At 48.9% G+C, this 25993-nt stretch overlaps 1 protein-coding gene across 5 annotated transcripts in view; it reads right to left on the bottom strand.

Moving 5' to 3' along the window:
• Positions 1–25993, bottom strand: part of LOC140906317 (uncharacterized) — a 77361-nt gene that overhangs the window by 21296 nt on the left and 30072 nt on the right. For 3 of the 5 annotated variants that reach the window (XM_073330012.1, XM_073330008.1, XM_073330010.1), the window contains 12 exons: positions 23651–23752; positions 22504–22605; positions 20950–21048; positions 19212–19412; positions 15724–15825; positions 15533–15631; positions 13548–13676; positions 12326–12454; positions 11486–11602; positions 10184–10282; positions 4086–4286; positions 1926–2024 (listed from right to left, as the gene is read on the bottom strand). In XM_073330012.1, the coding sequence (XP_073186113.1) occupies positions 1926–2024; positions 4086–4286; positions 10184–10282; positions 11486–11602; positions 12326–12454; positions 13548–13676; positions 15533–15631; positions 15724–15825; positions 19212–19412; positions 20950–21048; positions 22504–22605; positions 23651–23752 (1479 nt within the window). The remainder of the gene's footprint in view (positions 1–1925; positions 2025–4085; positions 4287–10183; positions 10283–11485; positions 11603–12325; positions 12455–13547; positions 13677–15532; positions 15632–15723; positions 15826–19211; positions 19413–20949; positions 21049–22503; positions 22606–23650; positions 23753–25993) is intronic. The other 2 variants (XM_073330009.1, XM_073330011.1) reach the window with 2 other exon arrangements.

Here is a 25993-nt window from a genome sequence, read left to right as displayed (position 1 = left end):
AATCAGCTCCCAAAAATTCCCCCAATTTCCCTATGCCAAGAAGATCTCTGTGAAGGACAAAACAATCTCTTTTTAAAAGATAAAGTAACAATTGAACATGCTCTTAAGCTAAGGCGCTATTAACAACAGCAGTTTATACCGATCGGTGGCCTTTGTCTTTTACGTTTTATTTTTCCCTCTTGTTTTCCACATGGTCCCCCTGGTCGTTCCTGCTCCCCAAGAGGTAAAAGAGCTCCTCCAGCATGCTCCTGATTGTTATTTTTAGCGGAGGAACTGATAGCGAGAATGACAAGAATCAGCAATGGAAAGAGGCCAGCAAGTGAAGTATCCGGTCGTAAAAGCCAGCACAGAATGTTTGCAATAAAATATCTGTATGTAGGGGGAAAAGCAGCATGGGACACAAAGCAGAGCAGTGAGCAATGAAAAGTGACATCTGGCGTGGGGAGGTATAAGCACTCCCCTCAGTTCAATAACAAGCCGTGGCATTTCTAGCTCATCTTCCACTGAAGGAGCTCACACACTCCAATGAATTAAGCCCCATAGGAGCCCTTTGAATGATCCCTGACCCCAGTTTATGGAGGAGATAATATGATGGGATAACATGATTTTGGCAATTAATTGATCTTTAACTATTCATGGTAAATAGGCCCAATGGCCTGTGATGGGATGTTAGATGGGGTGGGATCTGAGTTACTACAGAGAATTCTTTCCTGGGTATCTGGCTGGTGAATCTTGCTCACATGCTCAGGGTTTAGCTGATCACCATATTTGGGGTCGGGAAGGAATTTTCCTCCAGGGCAGATTGGAAGAGGCCCTGGAGGTTTTTCGCCTTCTTCTGTAGCATGGGGCATGGGTCACTTGCTGGAGGATTCTCTGCTCCTTGAAGTCTTTAAATCATGATTTGAGGACTTCAGTAGCTCAGACATATGTGAGAGGTTTATCACAGGAGTGGGTGGGTGAGATTCTATGGCCTGCATTGTGCAGGAGGTTGGACTAGATGATCATAATGGTCCCTTCTGAACTTAATGTCTATGAAAACTGAGGCACAGAGCAGTCAAGTGACTTGCCCAAGGTCACAAAGCGAGTCAGTGGCAGAAACAACTCCACTCTCCCCCAGAGGAGTCAGAAGGTGGCTCTTGTGGCAGAGTGGTTCACGTGGTACTTCTGCCATCTGACAGGGACCAGTTGCAAGCAGCTGATCAAATTCAATTCAGCAATAGATTAGAAACAGAGCAGGGTTCCTGAAAGTTACAACCCATGGGATGCCCTGCCCTTTATACACCTACGGAGAGCTAGCTGGATGGCAGTATGCAGTGCCCAGTGGTGAGGCTTCCTTTGGGGAGGAAGGACAATCTAATGACTACGGCACAGAGTGGAGATTCAGGAGACATGGGCTATAATCCCAATCCTTAGACAACTTTCATCTCATTGCTTCCAAATGGGGATAATACCACCTCAACTCAATGCCTGTAAATCCTTGGAAGGCACAAGCTATAGGAGAGTAAAGTGTAATGATCTGGGGGAGTTAAAAGATTTCTAGGCCCAGGGGCTAGGAGCTTTGGAGCTGGTGTTCTGCTGACAGACTAGCAGTAACTGGTGAAGGGGCATCAAGCACCCAGCCACCATGGCATGGGTTCCCCCTACCTTAATGGCATCAGCAAAGGAAAACAGTAATCAAACAGGGATGGGGAGAGAAGGCTTGTGGGTAATGATGAGACACTGGGTCCTATCCAGACAGAAAGAGCCTGAGGAGCTCAAGGAGAAAGGAAACTATTTTGTCTTTGGCGGCAGCAGCTGCAGGATGTTTTGCTCCGAGATATGTGCTTGTTTCAACAGAGCTCGTGAAACACGATTCCCGGTGCAGGCTGCAGTGCCTTGCTGCGGGGCCAGGACAGCGTGCTGGCATCCACGCGCGAGACACTTACCATGTCGGTGGCATTGACGTCCGCGCTCATGCTCAGCAGGCTGGTGCACACGTCCAGCTGGCCGGTCAGCGCAGCGAGGTGCAGAGGGGTTCGCTTGGTCTGCCCCAGAAGAAAAGCCAAACACACTTCAGCACGTGGTGCTGTCCCGCCGGCTTCCCCCAAGGAGGCAACACAAGACCAGGAGAGAGGGCAGGCCTGTAGGTATCCGAGTGCACGTGGACGCCTGCTCTGGGGCAGAGACTGCTTTTGGCCTTTTAAGGCCTACAAGGTGCGTCTTCACTAGCGAAAGAGGTGTTTTCGTACCACGTGTTAACTGACACGCGGTAAGGTCCTACTGAAGGCAAGGCAGTTTGTAGCTTCCACCCACTAGCAAACTGAGGTGAAGGCTCTGGAGGAGCCTAGGGTTTGTACCTCAACCAGCTAACACATGTGAAAGCTACACACTGCCTTGTCTCCACTAGGATTTACCTTGTGTCCGTTACCTCGTGTTGCCTAACAATACATCTCTTTCCCCAGTGAAGACGAGGTCTAGGATTTAATGGAGGGATGTTAGCACGTGCTAACAAACACCTTTGAAGAACCTGGTGTATTCAAGGCCCCCTGCCTTTAACATGTGCTAACTCAGTCAGATTCAAGCCAGGGCCGACGTTATGGGTGGGTGACATGGGCGACTGCCTGCGGCTCTGTGGTCAGGGGGGTGTCATGGTCAAGAGGCAAGGAGTAGGGCAGGCCTGGGGTGCGAGGCTGCAGAAGGGAGCTTGGGGCAAAGGTGGGAGAGGCAGCAGGACCCGGGGGCATTGGGACCAGGGGGGCTAGGGGGCTGGGTGGAGAGCCCAGGGAAGCAGTGGGGGCACTGTGTACTGTGGGCCCACCCTTGATACATCCCTCTGGCTCCCAGACCTGCCTCTTGCACACCTCCTACAGCAGGGTTTTCAAAGGGGGGTCCTCCTCGGAAGGCAGCCTTACAACCATCTTCCACAGTGCCTGCACCAGGGGACTGCTCCCCCAGCCAGATAAGGGACTTTACCATGTATGAACTTCACACCATGTATCAGCCCTGAATAAACAGCACAGTGCTGTGGTAGAAAGGACACAGTTGGAGGTTAAGTGAAGGGTGGGATGGGGTCAGAAACCACATCTTCGCAGACTTAATTTTGGTAGCTGCGGGGAGCCTTGACGGAGGTTCACATTATTGCAGTTCTAAACTTATCCCAAGCACTCCAGTGATTGTCCTTTGGAAGGAAGCAGGCTTGGCTGGTGGTATGATCAAGGCCCTTTTTGCTGTTTTTACATAGCTCTGTGCCTCCTCACCTCTGGGCCTGGAGCCATTTATTTACTAGCTGAAAACTTGAACAAATATTCTTAATGAGATGTAAGCTCTGATTGAAGTAGGGTCGGCAAAGGGCACAAGGAGAGAATTTGGGCTGTTAGTATCTAACTGAACCCCTCTGAGGATAGCTTTTACTGGAATCCCTCAGAGGCTCACAAGTGGGTTTATTTTTGTCCTTACAACGTAAGTCTTACAGAAGGGTTTCATGTCCATTCATGCATCTTTTGTACCCAAAACCTGTTTGGGTCAGACTGAGAATGTCTGTTTCTGAATCAGCATTAGCAGCCCTTTGGGTTTCTACTGCTTCATAATTTGTCTTTTTCTTTTAAAAGTGCCCTGACATCTGGCAGTTTTTTGTCTGGGTTCAGCCAGTCACAGAGTTTGGACCTAGAAAGCTGGTCCCTTATGACTTTCTTTGCCACTATTGTTATTTATTAATAGTATAGTATGGTGACACCTAGAGGCCTCCATCAAAGATCGGTGTCCCATTGTGCTAGGCGCTGTACGCACATATCAAAGAGATGCTCCATGCCCCAAAGAGCTTAACAGTCTATGCATGTGGCATGACACAACAGGGAATAAACCACATAAAGGAGCAGAGAACAGGGTGAACAGCAAGTCAGTAACGGTTAGCATAAGTAGCTACAATCTAATATAACCTAATCTGATACAGCCTAAACCCTGTCTGCATACTGGTCCGACCCCTCTGACTCTGAAGGTTGCTCACTGTGCGACATTTCAATCGGCAATTGCCTCCACTCAGAAAGCCACCTTAGTAGCCAAGCTCCTACCCATGTGCAGGTTGGCTGCGCCTATAAGCCACTCCTTACCAGGGTCATAGCATCAATGCTGGCCAGGTGAGTCTCCACGAGGAGCTTGACTAAATGGTTGTAGCCGTTCTGAGCGCTGAGGTGAAGAGGTGTCAGGCCCAGCTTGGTCTTGGCATTGACGAAGGCCTTGTGCCACAGCAGGACGTCTGCAATCTGGTCATGGCCATTCTCTGCGGCCAGGTGCAAAGCTGCTTTCCCGTGCTGCAAACAAAGCCACAAAGCTAGCTGCTGTGGTTACACAGGGAACCAGAAAATCAGAGAGATGGGCCACTGGAACCATGGATTTTAATAACCTCCCATTCACAGGACCTTCCTGTGTGCTCCAAACACTTTATATACTCTGCCATGAAACCATTGCTGCGTGACCATTTTTGGCCATAGTCAAAGCAGTCAAGCAAGTGTTGTGTGTGTCTGTGTAAAGGCATGAATGATAAGAAGAATAGTCCAGTGGTTAGGGTGATAGACTAGTACTCAGGAGACCTTGGTTCAAGACCCTGCTCCACTAATAACTTCCTGTGTGATATTAGGCAAATTGCTTACCCTCTCTGGATAAGTCTACACAGCAATGAGTCTCAGAGCCTGGGTCAGTGGATTTGGGCTCATGCTGTGGAGCTAAAAATAGCAGTGCAGAGCTTTGAGCTCAGGCTGACACCTGGGGAGGGTCTCAAAGCCTGGGCCTGAACATCTCCATTGCTATTCTTAGCCTGAGAGTGAGCCAGTTGATCCAGACTGAGTCTTGCTCCCCTGGGTTTGTTTTGCAGGGTAGACATACCCTTTGCATCTCAGTTCCCCACCTGTAAAATGGGGATAATAGCAGTGCCCTACTTCAGAGGGGGTTGTGATGTGCTCAGATACGAGTGTGATGGGAACCACATACGTATCTAAGGCCTAGTCTACGCTGGGGGCGGGGGAATCGATCTAAGTTGACGTACTTAGATCTACTTACCGTGGTGTCCTCACTGCAGTAAGTCGATGGCTGACGCTCTCCCGTTGACTCCGCCTGCACCTCGCGCACTGGTGGAGTACCGGAGTTGATGGGAGAGTGCTCGGCAGTCGATTTATCGTGTCTAGACTAGACGCGATAAATTGACCCCCGCTGGATCGATCGCTGCCCGTCGATCCAGCGGCTAACGTAGACAAGCCCTTAGATAGATACTGCCCTCCAATGGCTGGACCCCAGAGAGCACATAGAACTTACTACCAATAGCAGCCAAAGGAACTTTCTTTTAGATCAAATGCTAGAGGCCTGTGCTTCTGGAGCTTCAGGATATGGGTTCTAGTCCCCGCTATCCAGGGGTGGGAGTTTGTGTGGTCACTGTGTAGTGTCTGCAGCACATGAAATTATTGTAGTAGCTTTACTGCACCAAGAAAGTTTTAATAGCCTCTCTGGCCAGAACAGCATGAAGCCAAATATGCAACAGAGATTTGCCTGCAGAGTAACAATCCCTATATATTGTGGCAAAGTTCCTCCTCTACCTTGGTGGGTCCTGCGCTTATCGGCGGACTTTGCTCTCCTCAGAGATTCACAGTAGCCCTCAGTTTGGCCACTTTCATGGCTGAGATCTGCCATTCACTCAGCTAACCTCATCACTGGCCAGCATGGGGAAAAGGAAGGAGAACAATTACCACAGTCTCTGCTGGTCCACCTAGTGGGTCGGGGGACAGGCCAGGGACCTTCCCCTCTGGTGGGACCCACAGTCCAAGTCAACTCCTCCTATATCCAATAGGGAGTTGGGGGGATGGGTGGGAACCCGGGCCCGCCCTCTACTCCGGGTTTCAGCCCAGGGCCCTGGGGATCACAGCTGTCTATAGTGTTTTGTGTAACACCTGTGTGACAGCTACAACTCCCTGGGCTACTTCCCCATGGCCTCCTCCCAACACCTGTATCCTCACCACAGGACCTTCCTCCTGATGCCAGATAGCGTTTTTACTCCTCAGTCCTCCAGCAGCATGCCCTCTCACTCTCGGCTCCTTGCATGCACCTCACTAACTGGAGTGAGAGCCTTTTTAAACCAGGTTTCCTGATTAGCCTTAATTAATTCTAGCAGCTTCCCAATTGGCTACAGGTGTCCTAATTAGCCTGCCTGTCTTAATTAGTTCTAGAAAGTTCCTGAGTGTTCTGGAATAGTCCTTGTTATTTTACCCAGGGAAAAGGGACCTGCTTAACCTGGAACTAATGTATCAACCTTCGACCACTCTTTTGTAGCCGTCTGGCCTGACCCTGTCACAATACGTATATAGTATCATAGGTGTCCTGTGTGTTACAAACCATGTCCCTGCCCCATGTTGCTTACAAACTAACTAATCTGAAAGCACAGCTAGCTGGTAAGGGGTAGAGGAGATAGTGGCCGGGAAAGATGGCACATAGTTTTTCCAGGCGGAGCAAATCATCTATGGCATTTGCTTCACATGTTTCTTGTTCATTGCGTTTGAATAAAGTTTATTTCATGACTGGTTTGAGATTTAGATTTCTCCCCTTGGTGGGCTACTCTAGAAAGGCTTCTTGGGAGAAAGGAGTTCTAAGACGGTGGAGGTTATGAACAAGTCAACAAGTAGTTTGTTTGTTTCCGTGCAGTTTCCACGGTAAACATCTGATGAAGTGAGCTGTAGCTCACGAAAGCTCATGCTCAAATAAATTGGTTAGTCTCTAAGGTGCCACAAGTACTCCTTTTCTTTCAACAAGCTATGTGTATTTGACCTCAGAGATACCCCCATGCTCCTCCAGTCACTTTATGCTCGGTAAAAGGACTGGCTGGACATTAGCAAGGACAAAGAATAAAGTCTCTGCATGTGAACACTGCATAACTAACAACCAAACACAACACATGGAACCTTTAACAAGAACATCCCTGCCAGGGAGACCTTGGAAGAGACTAGCTGCAGATGTATGTGAATTACCTAGTAGTTGTGGACAATTTTTCCTGGTATGTAGAAATAATGTAGTTGGAAGACATAACATGTTGTGGAGTTATTGAGAAAATGAGGTTCATTTTTGCTCATTTCGGTATTCCAGAACAACTAGTGACAGACAACGAACCACAATTCACTGCACAGAACATAAGTCGTTCCCAATGAAATATGATTTTGATCCTATTACTGGCAGCCCACATTACTCACAGGCGAAGAAGAGGCTGAGAGAGCAGTACAGACAGCCAAGAAAATCCTATAGCAGGAAGATCCATTCCTTGCTCTTCTGACTTACAGATCAACATCAGTAGGAACTACTGGATATAGTCCAGCACAGCTCTTGGTGGGAAGACAACTCAGAACTGCTGCTCCAACTTTGGAAAAAAATCTGTCTCCAAAGTGGCAAGACATGAAGAGAGTAGCCAAATCAGATAAAAAGGCTAAAAGGAAACAGTCATGGGATAAGAGGGAAGGTCCTCTCATGGATCAGTAACTGGTTAAAAGACAGGAAACAAAAGGAGAGAGATAAATAGCTGTGTCCCCCAAGGATCTGTACTGGGACCTGTACTGTTCAATGTATTCATAAATGATCTGGAAAAAGGGGTGAACATTGAGGTGGCAAAATTTGCAGATGACAACAAAATTACTCAAAATAGTTAAGTCCAAAGCTGACTGCAAAGATTTACAAAAGGATCTCACAAAAATGGGTGACTGGGCAACAAAACAGCAGATGAAATTCAATGTTGGTAAATGCAAAATAATGCACGTTGGAAAACATAAAATCCCAATTATACCAACACAATAATGGGGTCTGAATTAGCTGTTACCACTCAAGAAAGAGACTTGGGGTCATTGTGGATCGTTCTCTGAAAACATCTCCTCAGCTTGGTGCAGCAGCAGTCAAAAAAGCTAACGAAGTTAGGTGCCATTAGGAAATGGATAGATAATAACAGAGAAAATATAATGGTGCCACTACATAAATCCATAGTATGCCCCCACATTGAATACTGCATGCAGTTCTGGTGACCCCGTCTCAAAAATATATATATTAGAATTTTAAAAAGTATAGAGAAAGGCAAGAAAAATGATGAGGGGTGTCATAAATATAAAGGGAAGGGTAAACCCCTTTGAAATCCCTCCTCACCAGGGGAAAGCTCCTCTCACCTGTAAAGGGTTAAGAAGCTAAAGGTAACCTCGCTGGCACCTGACCAAAATGACCAATGAGGAGACAAGATACTTTCAAAAGCTGGGAGGAGGGAGAGAAACAAAGGGTCTGTGTGTCTGTCTATATTCTGTCTTGGCCGGGGATAGACCAGGAATGGAGTCTTAGAACTTTAAGTAAGTAATCTAGCTAGGTATGTGTTAGATTATGATTTCTTTAAATGGCTGAGAAAGGAACTGTGCTGAATAGAATAACTATTTCTGTCTGTGTATCTCTTTTGTAACTTAAGATTTTGCCTAGAGGGGTTCTCTATCTAATTTATCTAATTAATCTAATTACCCTGTAAGGTATCTACCATCCTGATTTTACAGGGGGGATTTCTTTATTTCTATTTACTTCTATTTTTATTAAAAGTCTTCTTGTAAGAAAACTGAATGCTTTTTCATTGTTCTCAGATCCAAGGGTTTGGGTCTGTGGTCACCTATGCAAATTGGTGAGGCTTTTTATCCAACATTTCCCAGGAAAGGGGGGGTGCAAGTGTTGGGAGGATTGTTCATTGTTCTTAAGATCCAAGGGTCTGGGTCTGTAGTCACCTAGGCAAATTGGTGAGGCTTTTTACCAAACCTTGTCCAGGAAGTGGGGTGCAAGGTTTTGGGAAGTATTTTGGGGGGAAAGACGCGTCCAAACAACTCTTCCCCAGTAACCAGTATTAGTTTGGTGGTGGTAGCGGCCAATCCAAGGACAAAGGGTGGAATATTTTGTACCTTAGGGAAGTTTTGACCTAAGCTGGTAAAGATAAGCTTAGGAGGTTTTTCATGCAGGTCCCCACATCTGTACCCTAGAGTTCAGAGTGGGGGAGGAACCTTGACAAGGGGTATGAAACAGCTTCCAAAGGAGTAGAAAGACTGGGACTGTTCAACTTGGAAAAGAAACAACCAAGGGCGGATATGACCGAGGTCTATAACGTCATGACGGGTGGGGAGAAAGTGAATAAGGATGTGTCATTTATCCCTTTACGTAACACAAGAACCAGGGGTCACCCGGATGGAAATAAGTAGCAGGTTTCAAACAAAAGGAAGTATTTCTTCACACAACACACAGCCAACCTGTGGAGTTTGTTGCCAGGGGATGTTGTGAAGGCCAACAGTATAACTGGGTTCAAAAAAGAATCAGATAAGTTCATGGAGGATAGGGTCCATCTATGGCTATTAGCCAAGATGATCAAGGATGCAACCCCATGCTCTGGGTGTCTCTAAGTCTCTGACTGTCAGATGCTGGGACTGGATGACAGTGGATGGATCACTCGATAATTGCCCTGTTCTGTTCATTTCCTCTCAAGCTATTGGCCACTGTTGGAAGACAGGACACTGGGCTAGATGGGCCACTGGTCTGACTATTCATATGTTCTTATGTTCTAAGAGCTTGTGAACACTTTTACAATAGACATCATTCAGTTTACAGAACTGCTGGTCTAGAGCCTGGTGACTGTGTTCGTGTCACACTGGATGGAGAGAAAGGATGGACAACTCCAGCTGCCGTGAAGAAAAATAATTGAGCACCCAGATCATATGTGCTTGAGACCAAGACTGGAGAGCTCAATGGAAACCATGAACAGCTACAGTTTGTTTCTCAGAAAGATCAATCAACAGAGCAAACTCTACACATGAAGGATGAAGAACAAGACGACAACGACTCAAGGATTCTAGACTGACCACAGCTAGTCATTGCAACTACAGGGTTCGAGTTGTGTAGTTAGAAAGCCAGTACATTTCAGAGAAACACAACAGACTGATACTTCTCAAACTTCAGAGATGGCATGATAGTGTAAATATTGTAAGGGGTAGGAATGTACAACTTAAAGGGGGAGATGTAATAGAATGCTAAACTGTATTATACTGTGTGTAAAATACCTTATTTAAGCTCACCTCAGCCGTACCTCCTTCTCCCACAGCCCCTGCACGCACTCAGACCGCCACGCCCCTCTGAGAACTCGGGTTGTGGTGACACCAAGGAGGCGCCTGTCCCCTACCTCATCGAAGACATCGACACGAGCATGGTGCTGGAGCAGGATCTTCACTATCGCGGTGTGTCCTCGCTCTGCTGCCACCAGCAACGGGGACCAGTCATTCTAGAGAAGGGAGGGAGCAACGGGGCCTGCTTAGCTCTTTGTCCCTTCCCCGCTATTGTCACAGCCCTCGAGAGTCAACACTCTCTGAGGTTCAGAAATGCTGTTAATTCAGTGGTGGTGAAAGGTGCTGGACTAGCGGCCCCAGTGACGGAAGCTCCGTGTAGCCACAAGACGATGGCAGCACCAGTTTCCGCACACGCCTTCCTTGCCAATGCGTTCTGGAGGGACCCACCTCTGGCACTGATATGGTACCTCAGTAAGTTCCCCCCTCTCTTCTGGGGTGGTTGTCAGTTAACACCTGCTGTGCTGGTGGCTCTGTGACGTGGCCACCCATCTCCTCAGAAAGGGACTGAGGCCACCAGCTCACTCCATGTCAGCCAAAGAGCCGGCAGATGGCAATGACTCCTCACCACTACCCACCCTGCCTAGGGGAAATGACCCATCACCATCCCCCTGGGACAACTGCCCCCCCTAGACCTTTCCAAGCCAATACACCACCAGAGACTGCTTTATTTCAGTGGTTAAAGGTAAAACTGGTGAACTGGAACACATGGCTCCTTTGCGTGAAGAGGATCTGGGATTTCTGAGTAGCCAGTGTTAGGAGCTGAGTCTCACAGGGGAATGCTCCAAGGGGACTCAGGGACTGGGGTTCACCTCTTGTTAACCTGCCAGGCAAAAACAGAACTGGCATAGCCTGGAGGAGAGTGCTTGGGTGGCTGACAGGCCAGTGTTGTCAGGGAGCTTACAAGCCAGACTCCGGCATGCTGCAAGCAGGGGGTAACCAGGGGACACAATGCTCTGGGTACCCCAAGAACCAACCCATGGAACTATAGCGTAAAGAGTTGAGTCAAGGCACCATGCAGTTATCTATGGTTAGTGGGTATTGTTCTCTCTGCTGACAACTGAATATAGCCTGCCACTTGCCTAGTTGGGAAGGATTTTTCTTCAGCATCCATATCAGTTTAGCAGCATCAAGGCATGCTGGCTATTTACCATTTCCCTGGCTATTCAAAGTCAAAGGTGATGAAGGGTACAAGGTCAAGATTTTTGCACAGTTTGCTCAGTGTGGAGCAGAACTCCCTCACCTCGCTTACATTGCAATGGAACTCTCCTGAGCTAAACTTTATTCTGCTGATTGCTCCTGCTGGGGAAATGCTCCCCTCAGAGATGCAGGGGTGAGGTCCCAGCCCAGAACAGAAATACCTTGGCTTGCTTGTTAATGGACTGCTGCATTTGGCTGGTGCTAATGTGCTTAAGCATCTCCAGCAGGACGTCCGCATTGCCCACACGGGCGCAGTAATGCAGAGGGGTCTCAAGGGACTGCAACACAGAAATAACCAAAGGGACTCTGAGAAACTGCTCTCCGTGCACCCAGTTAGCCTGAACAACTTTGCCACCCACCCGGGCAAGAGTGGGGGACACCTTAAAAACAAATGTCCTGCCTGTTATGCATAGACCATGAAGGGAAGGGTTTGCTCTGGGGTCCTTAACCAAAACTCTTTCCTCTCCACTATGGTGCAACACGCTCTGCACTGGTTGTTTCTCCAGGTGGTGGGCTCCACCTCAGAGGGGGCTGCGCTTTGCTGGTGTGGTGCATCTAGAATGGGGGAAGTGCTTTGGGATCCATCAAGATGCACAGAAATATCAATGTGCGTCATAAACATACAGTTTTGTTTGTAATTATTTTCTAAAGTCTGTATCCAAGTGACTGCGTATCCAAGTGACTGCGTGGGGGCTTGTTTTCAAAAGAGCTAAGCACATAAGCTGCTTTAACAAGGACAATGGCACTTTTGCCAATAACTCCCCATGTGGCCCACTGAGTAAACGACCCTTCTGCCAGGAGTCTTCAGGACAAACAGGACACAGAATAAACTCCAGCTTCATAGGTCTGGGAAAACCCATGCCCCCAACTTTGCTAACTTTGAAGTTCCGTTCAGTCTGTTGGAAGGAGCTCGGCAGACGGCCCATACGCTGATAACAAAAACAGTGATGGCATACATCCACTGAGCCTTTTTCCCCCAGGGGCCCCAGGCTCGTACGTACCACTCTCGTGGTACGGGAGATGTCGGCATTGTACTCCATGAGCATGGCAATGATCTTGGTCTCCTCCCCCTCAAAGTGAACCATGTCCTTCTTCACTGCGGCAGCCAGGTGGAGGGGTGTCTCCCCTGCCTGCGAAAGGGTACGAGCCAAAACACAACAAGCAAAACAGCACACGCACCCACCACCTCTGATTGTGCCATCACGCAGTGCTGTTCTGTAACCACCTGGGGTTAGCACAGAGCCTGGGCAAGCACAGGAAACTGCGCCCTGCAAACAAGGGAATCTGGCCAACTTCCTCCGATTCTTCCCTATTCATCTACAGCTCCCCTGCATGGAGGCTACTCTCAGTTTATCCTACCCTGTGTTCAAGGCTCTCCCATGCTCATAAGTGGTAGCCAAAAACGGCCTTTTCCCTTGCTAGGTCATTGATCTCGCCATAGAGGGGCTACAACTCAGCAGGAGTTTGCCCTTCTGCCTCAAGTCTTCCAACGAACTCAGTATGAATGTGGAGATTGAACAGCAGCCCATCCGCTGTTGTAGGGTCTGATCCAAAGCCCACGGATGTCAGTGAGAGTCTTTCCATTGACTTAGGATCAGGACCATAGAGAGGAACCCAGAGCAGAGTGAGGTGGAGAGAGGGGACAAGAAAGGGTGGGAGGATTTCTGGGCAGAAAGTGGCAGTTTGGGCAGACCCAGACCCTAGAAGTGGTTCCTAGTACCACCACTGAAAAGCAGCTTTCTGTGCCACACCTTCCAGCCTTGGAAGGGACTGGACATCCCGGTGGAAGGTAGCGGTGGGAAGGGAGCCTTCAGAGGAAGTGGAGGGTCCTACAAATAAAGCCATCTTACAATACCACTTGCTAATTGAGTTGATGCCCAGTGTATCGGCCTAGTCCCGTGGCCTTATCTATCATGCTGGGAGTGGGCCTGGGGTGCTTGTTGCCATTCTCACCCGGTGCCCTTCAGACAAATAGGGACTCTGCCACATAGCCCTCCTCCTCGCCATAGGAGTGGGTTACTGATCGAATGTGAGCACCTCCAGCTGTCCCCATGAGAGGGTGACAAGTTTGAGAGGTGTTTCTGTGACTTGGCTAGGAGGGGTTCATTCTCCCATGCCATGTCATCCCTCCCCCCCCCACACATGTACATAGCATGCTCTGTTTCACATGCCCAGACATTGGGCCCGTCTCATGTACAGGCCCCTCCCTCTCCCCCTGGTCACCTTGTTTTCCTGGTTGACGCAGGCGGAGGCCTCCGCGTGGCTCTTCTCCGTGGCCAGGTAGTTGAGGATCTCCTCCACCACGGGCAGGTGGGAGTGCTGCACGGCGATGTGTAGAGGGCACTCTCCAGCCTGCCGGCAGGAAAGGGGCATTCAGATGGGCGGCTGCCTCGCTTACAGGGCTGTCTCTGGTACTGCACACGCCATCTCCCACCACGATATAAAACAATCTCCTCCCATCTCATCCTCATTCCCTCTCTCCTCCCAGAAATGAATGACCTTGCCAGGCATGGTGGCAGCTGACCCAGCCACATGCGGAGAACCATCCCTCAAGCCTGCCTCTAAACTCCTCCCTCTTCAGCCTCCGCACTTCTAGGTCTGTAACCCGAATAAGGCTAAAGGGGGATAAACCACCCCATTCCTTTAGGCTCTCAGTTCCCTTCAGACATCCACTGACAGCGCAGAGAGTCACATGGCTTGAGTGTGTATCATAGAGGTTGTTCTGTGGATGGTGTCCTGCACGCTACAGAAGTGCCAAGGGCTCTGCCTGAAATTTAAGGTCCTTTGAGTTTCAGGATCATTGTCTATGACTCTCCCCCACCGGGCTGAGCAATCATTAGTATGAACACGGTTACTGAGTCTATACAAGGGATTTTCTATTGACTCCACACCCAAGCGCTAAGCAGGATTGATCCCTGCTACATCAGCCTTTCTAGCTGTGAGACAGTAAAAGCAACCCGTAAAAACAAACAAACTCAAAATATTGGGCCAATGCCCCCTTTAAAAAACACACACAAAACTTTGTGATGGAAAAAGGAATCCTGAATAGTCCCCCAAGTTCCCTTCTTTATTTTTTCCCCAGGTTTTGTCTGCCCCTCAATACTCTATGGTGACTGGACAGCGACAGAAATGATCCCGCCACAAGAGTCAAGAGAGTAAAGTTGAGCAATCGAGAGTGGAAGAGACCATTTCAAAGTCTTTTCTGGCTTGTTTTTGACAGCAGCTCTTTCTAGTCAATAGCTCATTACTAGTCCGGAGAAAGGAAGTCTTCGTTAACTACCCACCTCCCCGCACCTGTTCAGTGGCACATGCTCTGAAACGCGGAAGAGATTTTCCAGCAAAATCAAGGACTGGCAGCACCAACACTCATATTTCTAAAGCAAAAAACAGACACTAAAAAGCAAAAGCCCAACGCTCTCAGGCTGCCTTTCTAACCAGAGAGAAGCCAAAAGGGCACAAACCCAAGGGCTACAAGCCTTTTTAGGTCGGCTTTCTCCACGAACCAGAAGGCAGTTGTGTGCATTTGGTTTTGGGGTGAATTGTAATGCTCCTGCGAACGGGGACACTGGCAAAAGCTGAGCCTAGCAGGGCAAGCAGCACCAAGCTTCCTGCCCACCCAGCTTTGCATTTCCATCACCCAGCCCTGGGGTCTCCCCAGATCAGACACTGCTCATCGAAACAAGGCCGACCCAGCTGCGCGGAGGGGGGCTACAGAGCGGACTGGGAGACCGGCGAGCTCATTGAAACACTTAAAACCTAATTCCTGTGTGAGCCCAGCTGTCCAGAAGAGACAGGCCAATGTATTCACAGCTCACTCCATCACCTGGTTATTTTACTTGGCCTCATAACTGCTAAATAATGAGCAATCCGGGTTTGTTTGACAGATCGGTCTAACCCTTTGTGCATGTTAATGTTAAGACATATTTTAGTTCTGACATAAATCCCAATGGGATAAGACTGAGGTTGAAGAAATGATCATCACTGGCCCACCGTGGGCTGGATGGTCCCAGCTGCTGGGGGTGCGCTGGAACCAGTGCTCAGTACACACGCAGGTCCTGGCTACTCCTGAAGGGGCAACGTATGGGACTTGGTGGGTCAATGGTCTGATCTGCTCTGGCAAGTCTTGTGTTCCTGGTCTTTCCCACAGAAGGTTCCTGGGACATGTGGCAGAGACCGAGTGGGTCTCGGCTGCCTTGGGAGCCACCTACCTTGGACTGTGAGGTGAGCTCCCCTCCTTCCTCGATCAGGGCCTTGATCATCCTCAGGTTGCCATGGCGAGCTGCGATGTGCATGGCCGTCTCACCGTTCTGCAGCCAGAGCGCAGCACTGAAATGAGTGACATGCCAGCAGGATCCAGCCCCTCCCTCTTTGCCCCCAGGAACGTGGCTGCGTGCTTTACCTCTTGTTCCACATTGACGTCGGCGCCGCTCTTCAGCAGCATCTCTGCCACCTTCTCCCCCTCGTGGATGCAGGCTGCGATGTGCAGAGGCGTCTCCTGGGCCTGGGGGAGACACAGAAGAAGATTTAGAGCCCTGTGGAACAGCCTCGGCTTCTCTTATTACATCCACTCAACCTGAGCCTCCTTGGTGTCTGGCACCCTGGGTCATCACTTACCCCTGTGCAAGGGGGAGCAGCATGAGGGCCTTCTGATTGGGTAGGTTTCACAACCACCTAGTACACAGGGTGCAAAGCAGGGGGGAATCAGGCCTGGTATATTTCATACACTTCTCAGAACCCATGATTGTCAATCTCAGTCTCCCCGGGACACCTGGAGTCTTCTTAGCCTCCCTGAGCTCCAGTGTCCAGAATGAGTGGCATGAACACCTTCTGCCTGACAGCCAGTCCTGCCCCTGATCTAGGGCTGCCACCTTCAAACCTCATCCCATGGCACAGGGTCATTGAGCCATGGGCAGAAATTTTCTGAATTTTGATTTTGTTTTGAGAAAATGTTCACATTCCGCTCCCCCCTCATTTTTTATCCAGCTCTTGTTGTGATGATGTCACTGAAGAATTAAAGCCTCATCACCACACCATGGTAGGACCTCTCACTTCATGACATTATATCAGTTCGGGAGGTGTTTTGGTGCAGAGTTCACAGTCAATTGCAGGGCATGGGACTGCCATGTTGAAATCCAAACCAGTCCACAATAATCAGTCAACCCTTTCTTACCCTCCCCTCAAGACTAGTGGGAGAGTCATCATCAAGGTAGGAGGAGGAGCTCTCCCTTTTCCCTTCTAAAACCCCAGATCTGGTGGCTTTGGTCATATTTATATGATTTCATTTATCCAGAAGTCAAAGGTGAATGTATAAAGCTATGACACCATCTGGAACCCAACCCAGTTAGCACTTTCTTTCCAAGATAAAACCTCATAACTATTAAATAAATTGCAATTCTATTGTATCGGACAGGCTCTCAAACTACCAGGGATTTCTGTCATTGTGAGGATCAGACTGAGGTAGGTTAGCTCCATCTCCCTACCTACAAGATCCCCATGGCTACCTTGCTAGCACACCATGCTGCTAGTTTCAGCCTGCTTTTTATAGTTTGATTTCTGAGAGCTGCAGGGATTAAACCAAAGAGAATCACAACAAAACAGAGGTTAGAGCTGGGCAAAATTTTTCAAAGAAATTTTTTTTTTAAAAGTGAAATAATGTAGATTTGGGTCAACTGAAACATTTTGCAAATTTGTGTTGAATTTGCTTAATTGTTTTGATCGCAAAAAACAACAACGACAAAAATTTTCTGAAAAAGTTGAAATGTTTCATTGGGTTGTTTTTGAAATGAAAAGTTCTAACTTTTCAATTCAGAACAACTTTCCCTTTTGAATTTTACTTCAATGGAATGTAAAGACACATTTTAAAAGGTAAAAAACTGGAAAACAAAACCAGATGGAATCATTTTTGATTTTTTGGTTTGGCCACTGAACCAAAAAATCAGTCCCAGCTCTGGCAGAGATGGCAAAGCTCTGTGTGGGCCATTGCAGGATTGCTGCCTACACCACGTGTGGACTAGATGACCCAAGAGATCCTTCCATCTCAAACTTGTAGGCTTCCACATTCTTCAGTGCTTTGCAGAGGCTACTTCTAAATGTCTCCCATGTTGATTATTCCCAGTATCGTCAGAATGAGACACCCCGGGAGCACACGGAGGCCAGTGACACCCAGAAACTTCACAAGTAATTACATGGCCGTTATCAACAATTCTGTTATGCAGATAAACAATGGCACAAAACACTGAAATCCAGTGGCAGATAGACGGGGGCATAAAGTTTTTTAGCCTTATGACTGATCACTCACATCTCCTGCTGAAGAGCCCCGGAGTGCCAGTCATTATCTTTCCCATCATCATCATCATTTGTGGCTGTCCTCCTGGCAGTGCCGGTGCCACCCCTTTGGGGGCCCTAAGCAGGAATATTTTGCTCTGCCCCCAACACATACTAATAATTAGCAGGGGGCCCCGTTGAGCTGCTTGGGGCCCTGAGCAATTGCTCAGTCTGTTTATGCCTAGTGCAGGCTCTGTGTCCTGGCATCTCCTTGTGTGTCTTCCCCCATCCCCATCCCCGCCAGCACACAGGCCTGACAACACCTTTTATCCTGTGTCATGCTTACACATGCTAAGGCTCATACATATGCATAAGGGTTCCATACTTATCCGTATCCACATTCCACTGATTTAGGGGTGTCCCATTTCTCAGTGGCTACCCCCTTATTGTCAGTAACATCTACATCAATGAGTTACCATAGAAACTAGAGGCTATTACAGAATTCCCCAAAATGTTAGTTTCAGGTATCCTGCAGTACTAACTGGAACATTGTGGCATATTTTCCAGTCTATTGCTGCATGGTTTCCCGAACATCGGCACTTAACACATCCTTTACTGTGATCTTACACTTTATCGGCACCAGGTTATCTTTCAGTATAGTCATGCTAACCTGTTTCAGGCCTAAGCCTTGTGTGGCTCAACTGAATATTTTACAGGCCTCTAGGCCCTGGGTCATAATACTCATGAATACGTATATTTCACCTCTATATCCTAAATATACTTACTGTCTTTTATTCTTGGCTACAAAGCCTCTGACACTTCCCTTGGGAGAATATTCCACAGCCTTTAGATCTCGCTATTAGGGGCTTTGCCATCACTGCTTGTTATAAATCCCTAACAACCTCCATCCCTCAGAAGCATTTACAGCATGGCTAGCGGCTCGTGTCCCACGGAAGTGGTGCTTAACGGATCTGCACAATGTCTTTCTATTTGTTCCAGCATCATACAAATAAAGAGGAATATTTCCAGCCCAGAGGAGCTGTCTGTACAGGTCCCATTAGCTTTATTGGGGGTACACACTGATAACTCCCTCACCCCAGCCAGCTACAATCCATCCCAGGGTGTCCCGTTTCGGAAGGGTTTCCCTGCGTGTGCTCAGGGCTCTCACACCCCAGCTGGCGAGAGACGATGTCAGCCAGTCCCCGCGGTTCAGGCACACGGCTAGCTGTTCTTCCCTGGTGCAGAAAACGCTGCTGGTGGGTGGTGCTGTGACGCCACCTGGTGTACGTTTGCAACAACACTACAACCGGGTTCAGAGGGAGCCTGGAGTAGCCTTCTGGTTTTTTAAAACCAATCGGGGCAAATTAGAATTGGATGCAGCAGAGCTCTGTGTCAGTGAATGAAATCCCAGCAGAGCCCACAAAGATCCTGATCACTTGGCAGTCTGTACCCCTCTGATACAGGGAGGGCATCGAAAACACAACCCGCTTGGGTGCCGGGGGGATTGGGAATAAGATGGTATTGTTACAGCAGAGGAAGTAAGAAAGAAGCACTGATTATGAAAGCAGGAACTAAGGTTACACCGCCTGCAAGGAAGAGTCACACCCCAAGTTTCGCCCCTACCTTGCCTCCCTTGAGTTGGACCCGGGCCCCAAAGCCCAGAAGAGTCTGTACCACCAGCGGCTTGCAGTGCTGGGCAGCAATGTGCAGGGCCGTGTAGTTTTCTTTGGTTCGAGCGTCCACCTCTGCCCCCCTTTGCAGCAGGGCCTTCACCACGGCAGCATGACCGCGCTTGGCTGCCGCGTGCAAGCAGACCGCCCCATTCTGAAAGAGAGGCAATTGGTTCCACGGGCGCTTGGATTTTCAACACTCACTCCCTCCATCCACTCTGACACCTTAACGTGTGCGGGGCGGATCGATTTGCCAGAGGGCTGGGGCATCACTTGTGCCGGAGGAGCTGGTACGGCCACTCTGTGGAGCTGGGGCTGTGGCAGACTCACATCCACCGTGGATCAGGCATGAGATGGGGGACACAACACGCATGGATCAGGGGGTTACACTGGCTCTTTGTGGCTAAGAAAAGTGGAAATATAGAAAGCTAGGTGGGGAAACAATTGTGTGTGGGGGATTATGAAAGTAATTTGGGGGTAACCGTCATCGAAATTTGGATGAAAGTTTGTGTTGAAATGAGAAAGACTTCTGCCAGTTCCATAAATCAAGTCCTGGTGATACCGAAATATTGCTCCTGGCACCCTTCTTATGCATGTGAGACACCTGGCAGCCTCCAGAGCTTGTCAGAAAAAGGTATGGAAAATGTACGAAGAAGTGAACATTTTTCATTGGGTTTGAAATGTTCAGTGAAATTTTCTCCCCTCCCCAAAAATATCACTTTGTTTTGCGGGGGGGGGGCAGGGGGTGGACAGCCAGAGGTGAATATATTTCCCCAACATTAGTGTGTTCTATGCAAGGTTTATTGGGACTGGAAATGCAGTTTCAATAAAGCAGATGCAACTCCAGGCTAAGACGACAGCTGGGAAGGAAAGATGCAGCAGTAAAGGGCAGCAGTATGGCTAATGGAAACAGTTTAATAAACAAGTTGGACTCCTACAGCATCTTAGCACTCAGGATCTCGGTGTGTTTTGGAAACAGTGAGTCTTATACCATTCACTAGGAGAAAGGTAGAAATCCCCATTTCACAGATAGGAAAACCGAGGCAGAACGTTATTAAAATGACTTATGTGATGCCACATAATTAAATCAGTGACAGCTGAGTGGAGCCCTGCCACACAGTTCACATATCTGATATATGGTGTCTGTCCCAGGCATGCTACTGTCTGGGATGGTTTATAAGATCATAAGTTGCTAGGGTGGTGGGAAATAAACCTCTCTTGTCTAAATTTTTACTTTTCCAGTAAAAAAATGAAGGGGAGAAAGTAAGCTTTTAAAAAATCTTTTGATAAATTTCAAACAACGTGACATTTTTTCACAAGGTAATGTCTTTTATTGGACAGCTTCTGTTGGGGAGAGAGACCAGCTTTCGAGCCACACACAGCTCTTCTTCAGGATCTGTTGGTCCAAGGATATTCAAGAGACGAGGACCCGAAGAAGAGCTCTGTGTGGCTTGAAAGTGTGTCTCTTTGCCCAGCAGAAGTTGGTCCAGTAAAAGCTATGACCTCACCCGCCTTGTCTCTCTAAGATCCTGGGACCGACATGCTACAACACCACTCCATCTTCTTCATGAACATTTTTGTTTTGGCTGAAAAGGCGTTTTCTGTCCCCCCGAACCCAAGTGTTGGCTGGATGTTTTGGAGCAGCTCTAGCAGCTGACATTGGCCCTGCCTGACTCTCCTTGCTGGGTTACCTTATCGGGCATGTGCAGCAGGACTCCTTTCTTCAGGAAAGCCAGAGCGGTGTCAGGGTGCCCATGCTCAGAGGCAACATGCATGAGGGTGCTACCGTCCTGCAGGGAGCAAGGATGGGCAGCAAGTAAGAATGACAAGAATCTCTGGGCTAGGCAAGAAGCTGGGCAAAGGTTCCACAGGTGGAATGGGTCAGATAAGGACCCTGCCTCCCATTCCCCTCCTAATGTCCCAGCCCCATCTCCCTCTGTCCCTCCAATTTCATCAGTATAGTATTCCTGTACCACAGCTGTCTCCTGCTTTCACCTGTGCACCGGAAACAGGCTCTTTCTGGTGCGCGGGCCCTTCTGGGCAGCTGTCACAATGCACCAGCACTTGTGCTGCTTGTGACTGACATTACAACGAGGGCTGGGCGCCTACAGGCAACATGCTCATCACAGCTACAGTGGACACAGGCAATGTTGAGGATAGAACAGAAAATCAGCCCAAACACTGGCCTCTCCCACATTACACAACAGTGAATCCTCCTCAGCTGGCACTAGGGTAGGGGTGGGCTAACTACGGCGCAGGGACCACATCCGGACCTCTAGACATTTTAATCCGGCCCTCGAGCTCCCACCAGGGAGCGGGGACAGGGGCTTGGCCCACTCCGCGTGGCTCCTGGAAGCAGCGGCATGTCCCCACTCTGGCACCTATGTGTAGGGGCAGCCAGGGGGGCTCCGCACCCAGGAACCGCGGCCAATGGGAGCTGCAGGGTGGCACCTGCGGACAGGGCAGTGTGCAGAGCAGCCTGGCCAAGACTCCACATAGGAGCTGGAGAAGGGACATGCTGCTGCTTCTGGGAGCTGCTTGAGGTAAGCGCCGCCCGGAGCCTGCATCCCTGAGCCACCTCCGCACCCCAACCCCCTCCCACCCTCTGAACCCCTCAGTCCCAGCCTGGAGCACTGTCCTGCACCCCCAAACCCTCATCCCCAGCCCCACCCCAGAGCCTGCACCCCCAGCCAGGACCCGCACCCCCTCCCTCACCCGAACCCCCAATTTTGTGAGCATTCATGGCCTGCAATACAATTTCCATACCCAGATGTGGCCCTCGGGCCAAAAAAGTTGCCCACCCCTGCACTAGGGCTTTTATCCTCTCAATGGGCCACCACCATATGGCAACATGCGCAGCCAGTGTATTACAGTGGAAGTGTCCCCACATCACATTTCCGTGTGGATTCCAGTTAGAGCCTTGCGACCTTTGTGCCCACAACCCAAACGTCTTTGAACAAACCAGTTCCCTGACAAAGAAAGGCACTTGCACTGCCCTGACTGAGAAAGCTGGCTAATTCTCGCCTATTCCTTGGCTATACACTTCATTTCCCAGCACTGTGTGTGAATAGACATGCTGAGGGTGTGGCGCCAAGCTAAGGCAACAAGGACCTAATTTCCAAGCCAGTTTTGTCTAGCTCAAGATTGTGAGCAGCAACCAAACAGTGGGTACAAGTCGTGGTCCTCTCTGGCCTGTATGCCAAGCTGCTACTCAGAGGAACGTAGACACACCCACACACACTCACCTTAGTGCGAGCTAGCACATTGGAGTGGAACTTCTCCGTCAGCAACTCCACCACATTGGTGTGGCCTCTTTCTGCAGCGATGTGCAAGGGGGACCTGTCCATCTGCAACCATCAAAGAGAGCAGTGTTTCCAGGGAAGCAACTGGAGCTGCCGGCATTTATATGCAAGTGTAATGTGTGCTTGGGAGGGAGAGAGCCTGTGTGCAAACCTAAGCGGAACATACCCTCAGTTGGAACAGATCAACACCTGCCTCTACTACACTTTGTATAGCCAGGGTAAGCCTGGATCTGAAGCTGTGGAAGTTGTGGGGAAGCTGGCATGGCTGCTGTTCTTGGGGTACTTGCTCATTGGCTAGATGACTTCAACCTGCCAAGGGTGTCAACCTATTACCAGCACTACCGCCCACCCAAACGTTTGTTTAAACCACCACAACACAGCTAAACCAAGCAACATTTGCAGAGTCAACTGCATGAATGATCAACCAGTTCATTCAACAGCTCGGGCCTCTTTGTCTTCATTTAATTGAATCAGTTAAAAGACAGATCCTTACTGAAGAGGGGAAAGGCTGTTACCCCAGGCTGACTGGAATGGGCCCTTGAAAGACTTTTCTCCCTTACCTTGCCTAGGGCTGCTGCCTGCCTGGATGGATGGGGAAAGGGAGGAGGTCGAACCACTTTCACCAGCACCATGAAGTTTAATGAAGGGAGGGAAGTTCCTGGTTTGGACTGTCTGCCTGCTGAGGCAGATGCAGGTTTGAGGGCTTCCAGGCCATTAACACCAGAAACCCTGTAATCAAAGGTGCCCCTCAAGGAATCGTGTAGTGTCCGCCAGTTTCACAGGTATATCACTCCACTAGCTGTCCCAAAATGACTCAAACTGGACTCTCGGGATGCTCTGTAAAGAGTTAATTAGCTCTCTGGCATGTCTAAGTAACCGTGTCTCTGTCTCAGGATGAGCCAATGGCAGTTTACTCTGATGGTGCAGAGCTGCACATTGTATGCTCTGTTGGTTGAGGGTATTGACCCATCCACCCACCCATCTATTACACCTCTCCGTTTGGTATTGAAGTGCAGAAGAAAAGGACTCGAGATCCCATTAAGCAGTCCCTAAGTCAGCCAGTTCCCACTCCCCGCCCCCTTTTACACACCTTGTCTGCTACGTTAGGATTGGCCTTGCAGTGATGGAAGAATTTCAACAGGGCTTCATCGCCTTCCCACGCAGCGACATGTAGAGGAGTCTGACCTTCATCCTAAAACAAAGAGCGTTAGAAAGTCCTGGCTGTAGTGTAACCAAGCTGCCCAGCGGCTCCGCCATTAGTCCAAGCAAACAACCTACTGGGCAGGAGAATTTGGGTACCTGAGACGGCCACCTTGTGTTGCACTAAAGCATCACTCCTCTGCCCTGAAAGTTTCACCTCCTGGAATGACATCACCTGGTTAACCAATGTCACTGTTCCAAGCCTGGAGATAGTGAGGGGGCAGCTTCCTGTAGCGTTGGGGCTGCTGCTGTCTGGAGAGCAGGGTCTGGCCTAAACAAAGCCAGATCAGCTTACAGAGATGCAGCACTGCTCCAGAACTGGGTAGGCCCAGCTCCTGCAGTTTGCAAACAGAGAACAGGTTTCTAGCAAATGGGAGGTATTTGCAGCTCAGGCAGGACAATCTCTCAGCCCGACATGAGTCTCTTGCGGGGGTCTCTCACCCAAGGCCTACTGAAGCCTATGCAAAAACACATTGGTTTCAACGAGCTTTGGATCAGGCTTTCAACGAGGGACAGATCAACTCTGAATTATTACTCATCATTTGTATTACTGGAGCACCTAGGAGCCCTAGTCATGGACCAGGACCTCATTATGCTACACACTGTACAAACACAGAACAAGAAGATGGTCCCTGAATAAACCCAACCTACCATGCAACCCAACTCCCATGGTTTCCCTTGGGCAATTTCCCATGTTCTCAATGCCCCGAAAGCCAGTACACTGTGACACTGACAAGAGACCAGTTCCTATTAATTCCTTCCATTGTTTTCCTTTTATTGTATTATGTAAAGAATCTATGACCCTCTGCTGAGGACTTCCTGGGTCATAATTACAGATAGAACTTGGAGCCTTCTGCTCCAAAAGCCCAGATCCAACCACTCCAGCTAAAGCAGACTCTCCTTGAGCAGTAGGCATGCTAGAGCTTCCAGCATACACTTCCATGGACCTCTCCGCTCAGTTACATCTATTCAGAAGCCACCCCAATGAAGTGTGTTTAATTAGGTCACAAGTCCTCAGCTCGGTGGGGAGGTATGTGAACAAGTCTCAGTGGGTCTTGTCCATCCTCCCCTTCTCTATGGCTAGATAAAAGGGGGTCCCCACAACTATTCTGCTGTAACCTGGGGTTGTCTTAGTGTATGTGCCATGTGCCTCAGGTGGCACGTGGCCAGGACTCATCACCGAATTTGGTCCGCTCTCTTTCTTAGCTAACCTGGGGTGCTGGCATGGAACAGTTGAGAACCACCGAACCACGTAACTCTTGTGAAAGTTGTTAGCGCCAACTATTGGGGAAAATATAGAACTGAAAATGGTGCTTGCATTCCTGCCAAAGAGAAACATAACCAGAGACCATGATCAATGGGAGTTGGTCGCCTGGTGGTTGGAACCATTTCTGATTAGTACATTTGTAAACGTGTGATTGCACATTGGAACCTGTCCTTCGAATCAACGTGTTCCTTTTAAAACCAGCCTCCTTACTCTGCCAGACGCTGGAAGGAGAAGGCGGATTTGAACCCGCATGGGCCTTTCAATATATTTCAGCACAAAGCTGACAAGTGCTAGTGCTAAGTCTGTCCTGGTTCTGGAATGCTAGCAGACGAGATTTATCTTGGCATTTTGCCTAATTCACTTAAGGGACTTTTATAAATAACCCAGGACCTTTTGGCCTTGCAGTTCTACAAAACTGCTTTGTTTATTTGACTGTTTAAATTGGTCCTGAAAGTTTTAATGAAAATAAACTTCTTGTCAGAGACCATTTTCTTCTGGGATCCCTGAAAGGACCTCACAAAGGATTGCGCAGCTCTTTGTAACAGGTGTTTTCCTTATTTTTTGCACCTTTGGGTTTATTAGAGAAGAAGACAAGGAAGAGAACAAATAATTTGGGGAAAGGTTATTGGCCCCCAGCTGGTTACACGCTTCTTTTACCCACAGAGCCTGCCTCAATCCCTGACTTTTGTGAACCTGACTAGAGCGATGGACCTCTTTCATTTCTGCTCAGTGACTCTAAGCCCCGCTATGAGAAACTGACATACTGTTACTGTATGCTACTGTTACTACTGGTAACGACCATAGTTAGACCCTTTTCACAATGGTGGTGCTAGAAGGATTCAATCCATAGCGTAGCTAGAGAGAGACACACACACAAAGATTGTACAGCGGAAGAACAACAACCCCACCTCTTCAATCATCCCCATTTGCTTACAGACCCTGGAAGCCATATGAAACAGGGGTCCC

Source organism: Lepidochelys kempii, chromosome 2 (genome assembly GCF_965140265.1).
Source record: "Lepidochelys kempii isolate rLepKem1 chromosome 2, rLepKem1.hap2, whole genome shotgun sequence".
NCBI classification, from domain to species: Eukaryota; Metazoa; Chordata; order Testudines; family Cheloniidae; genus Lepidochelys; species Lepidochelys kempii.
Note: the sequence above shows the minus strand (reverse complement) of the source record. Positions and strands in the feature narration are given on the sequence as shown.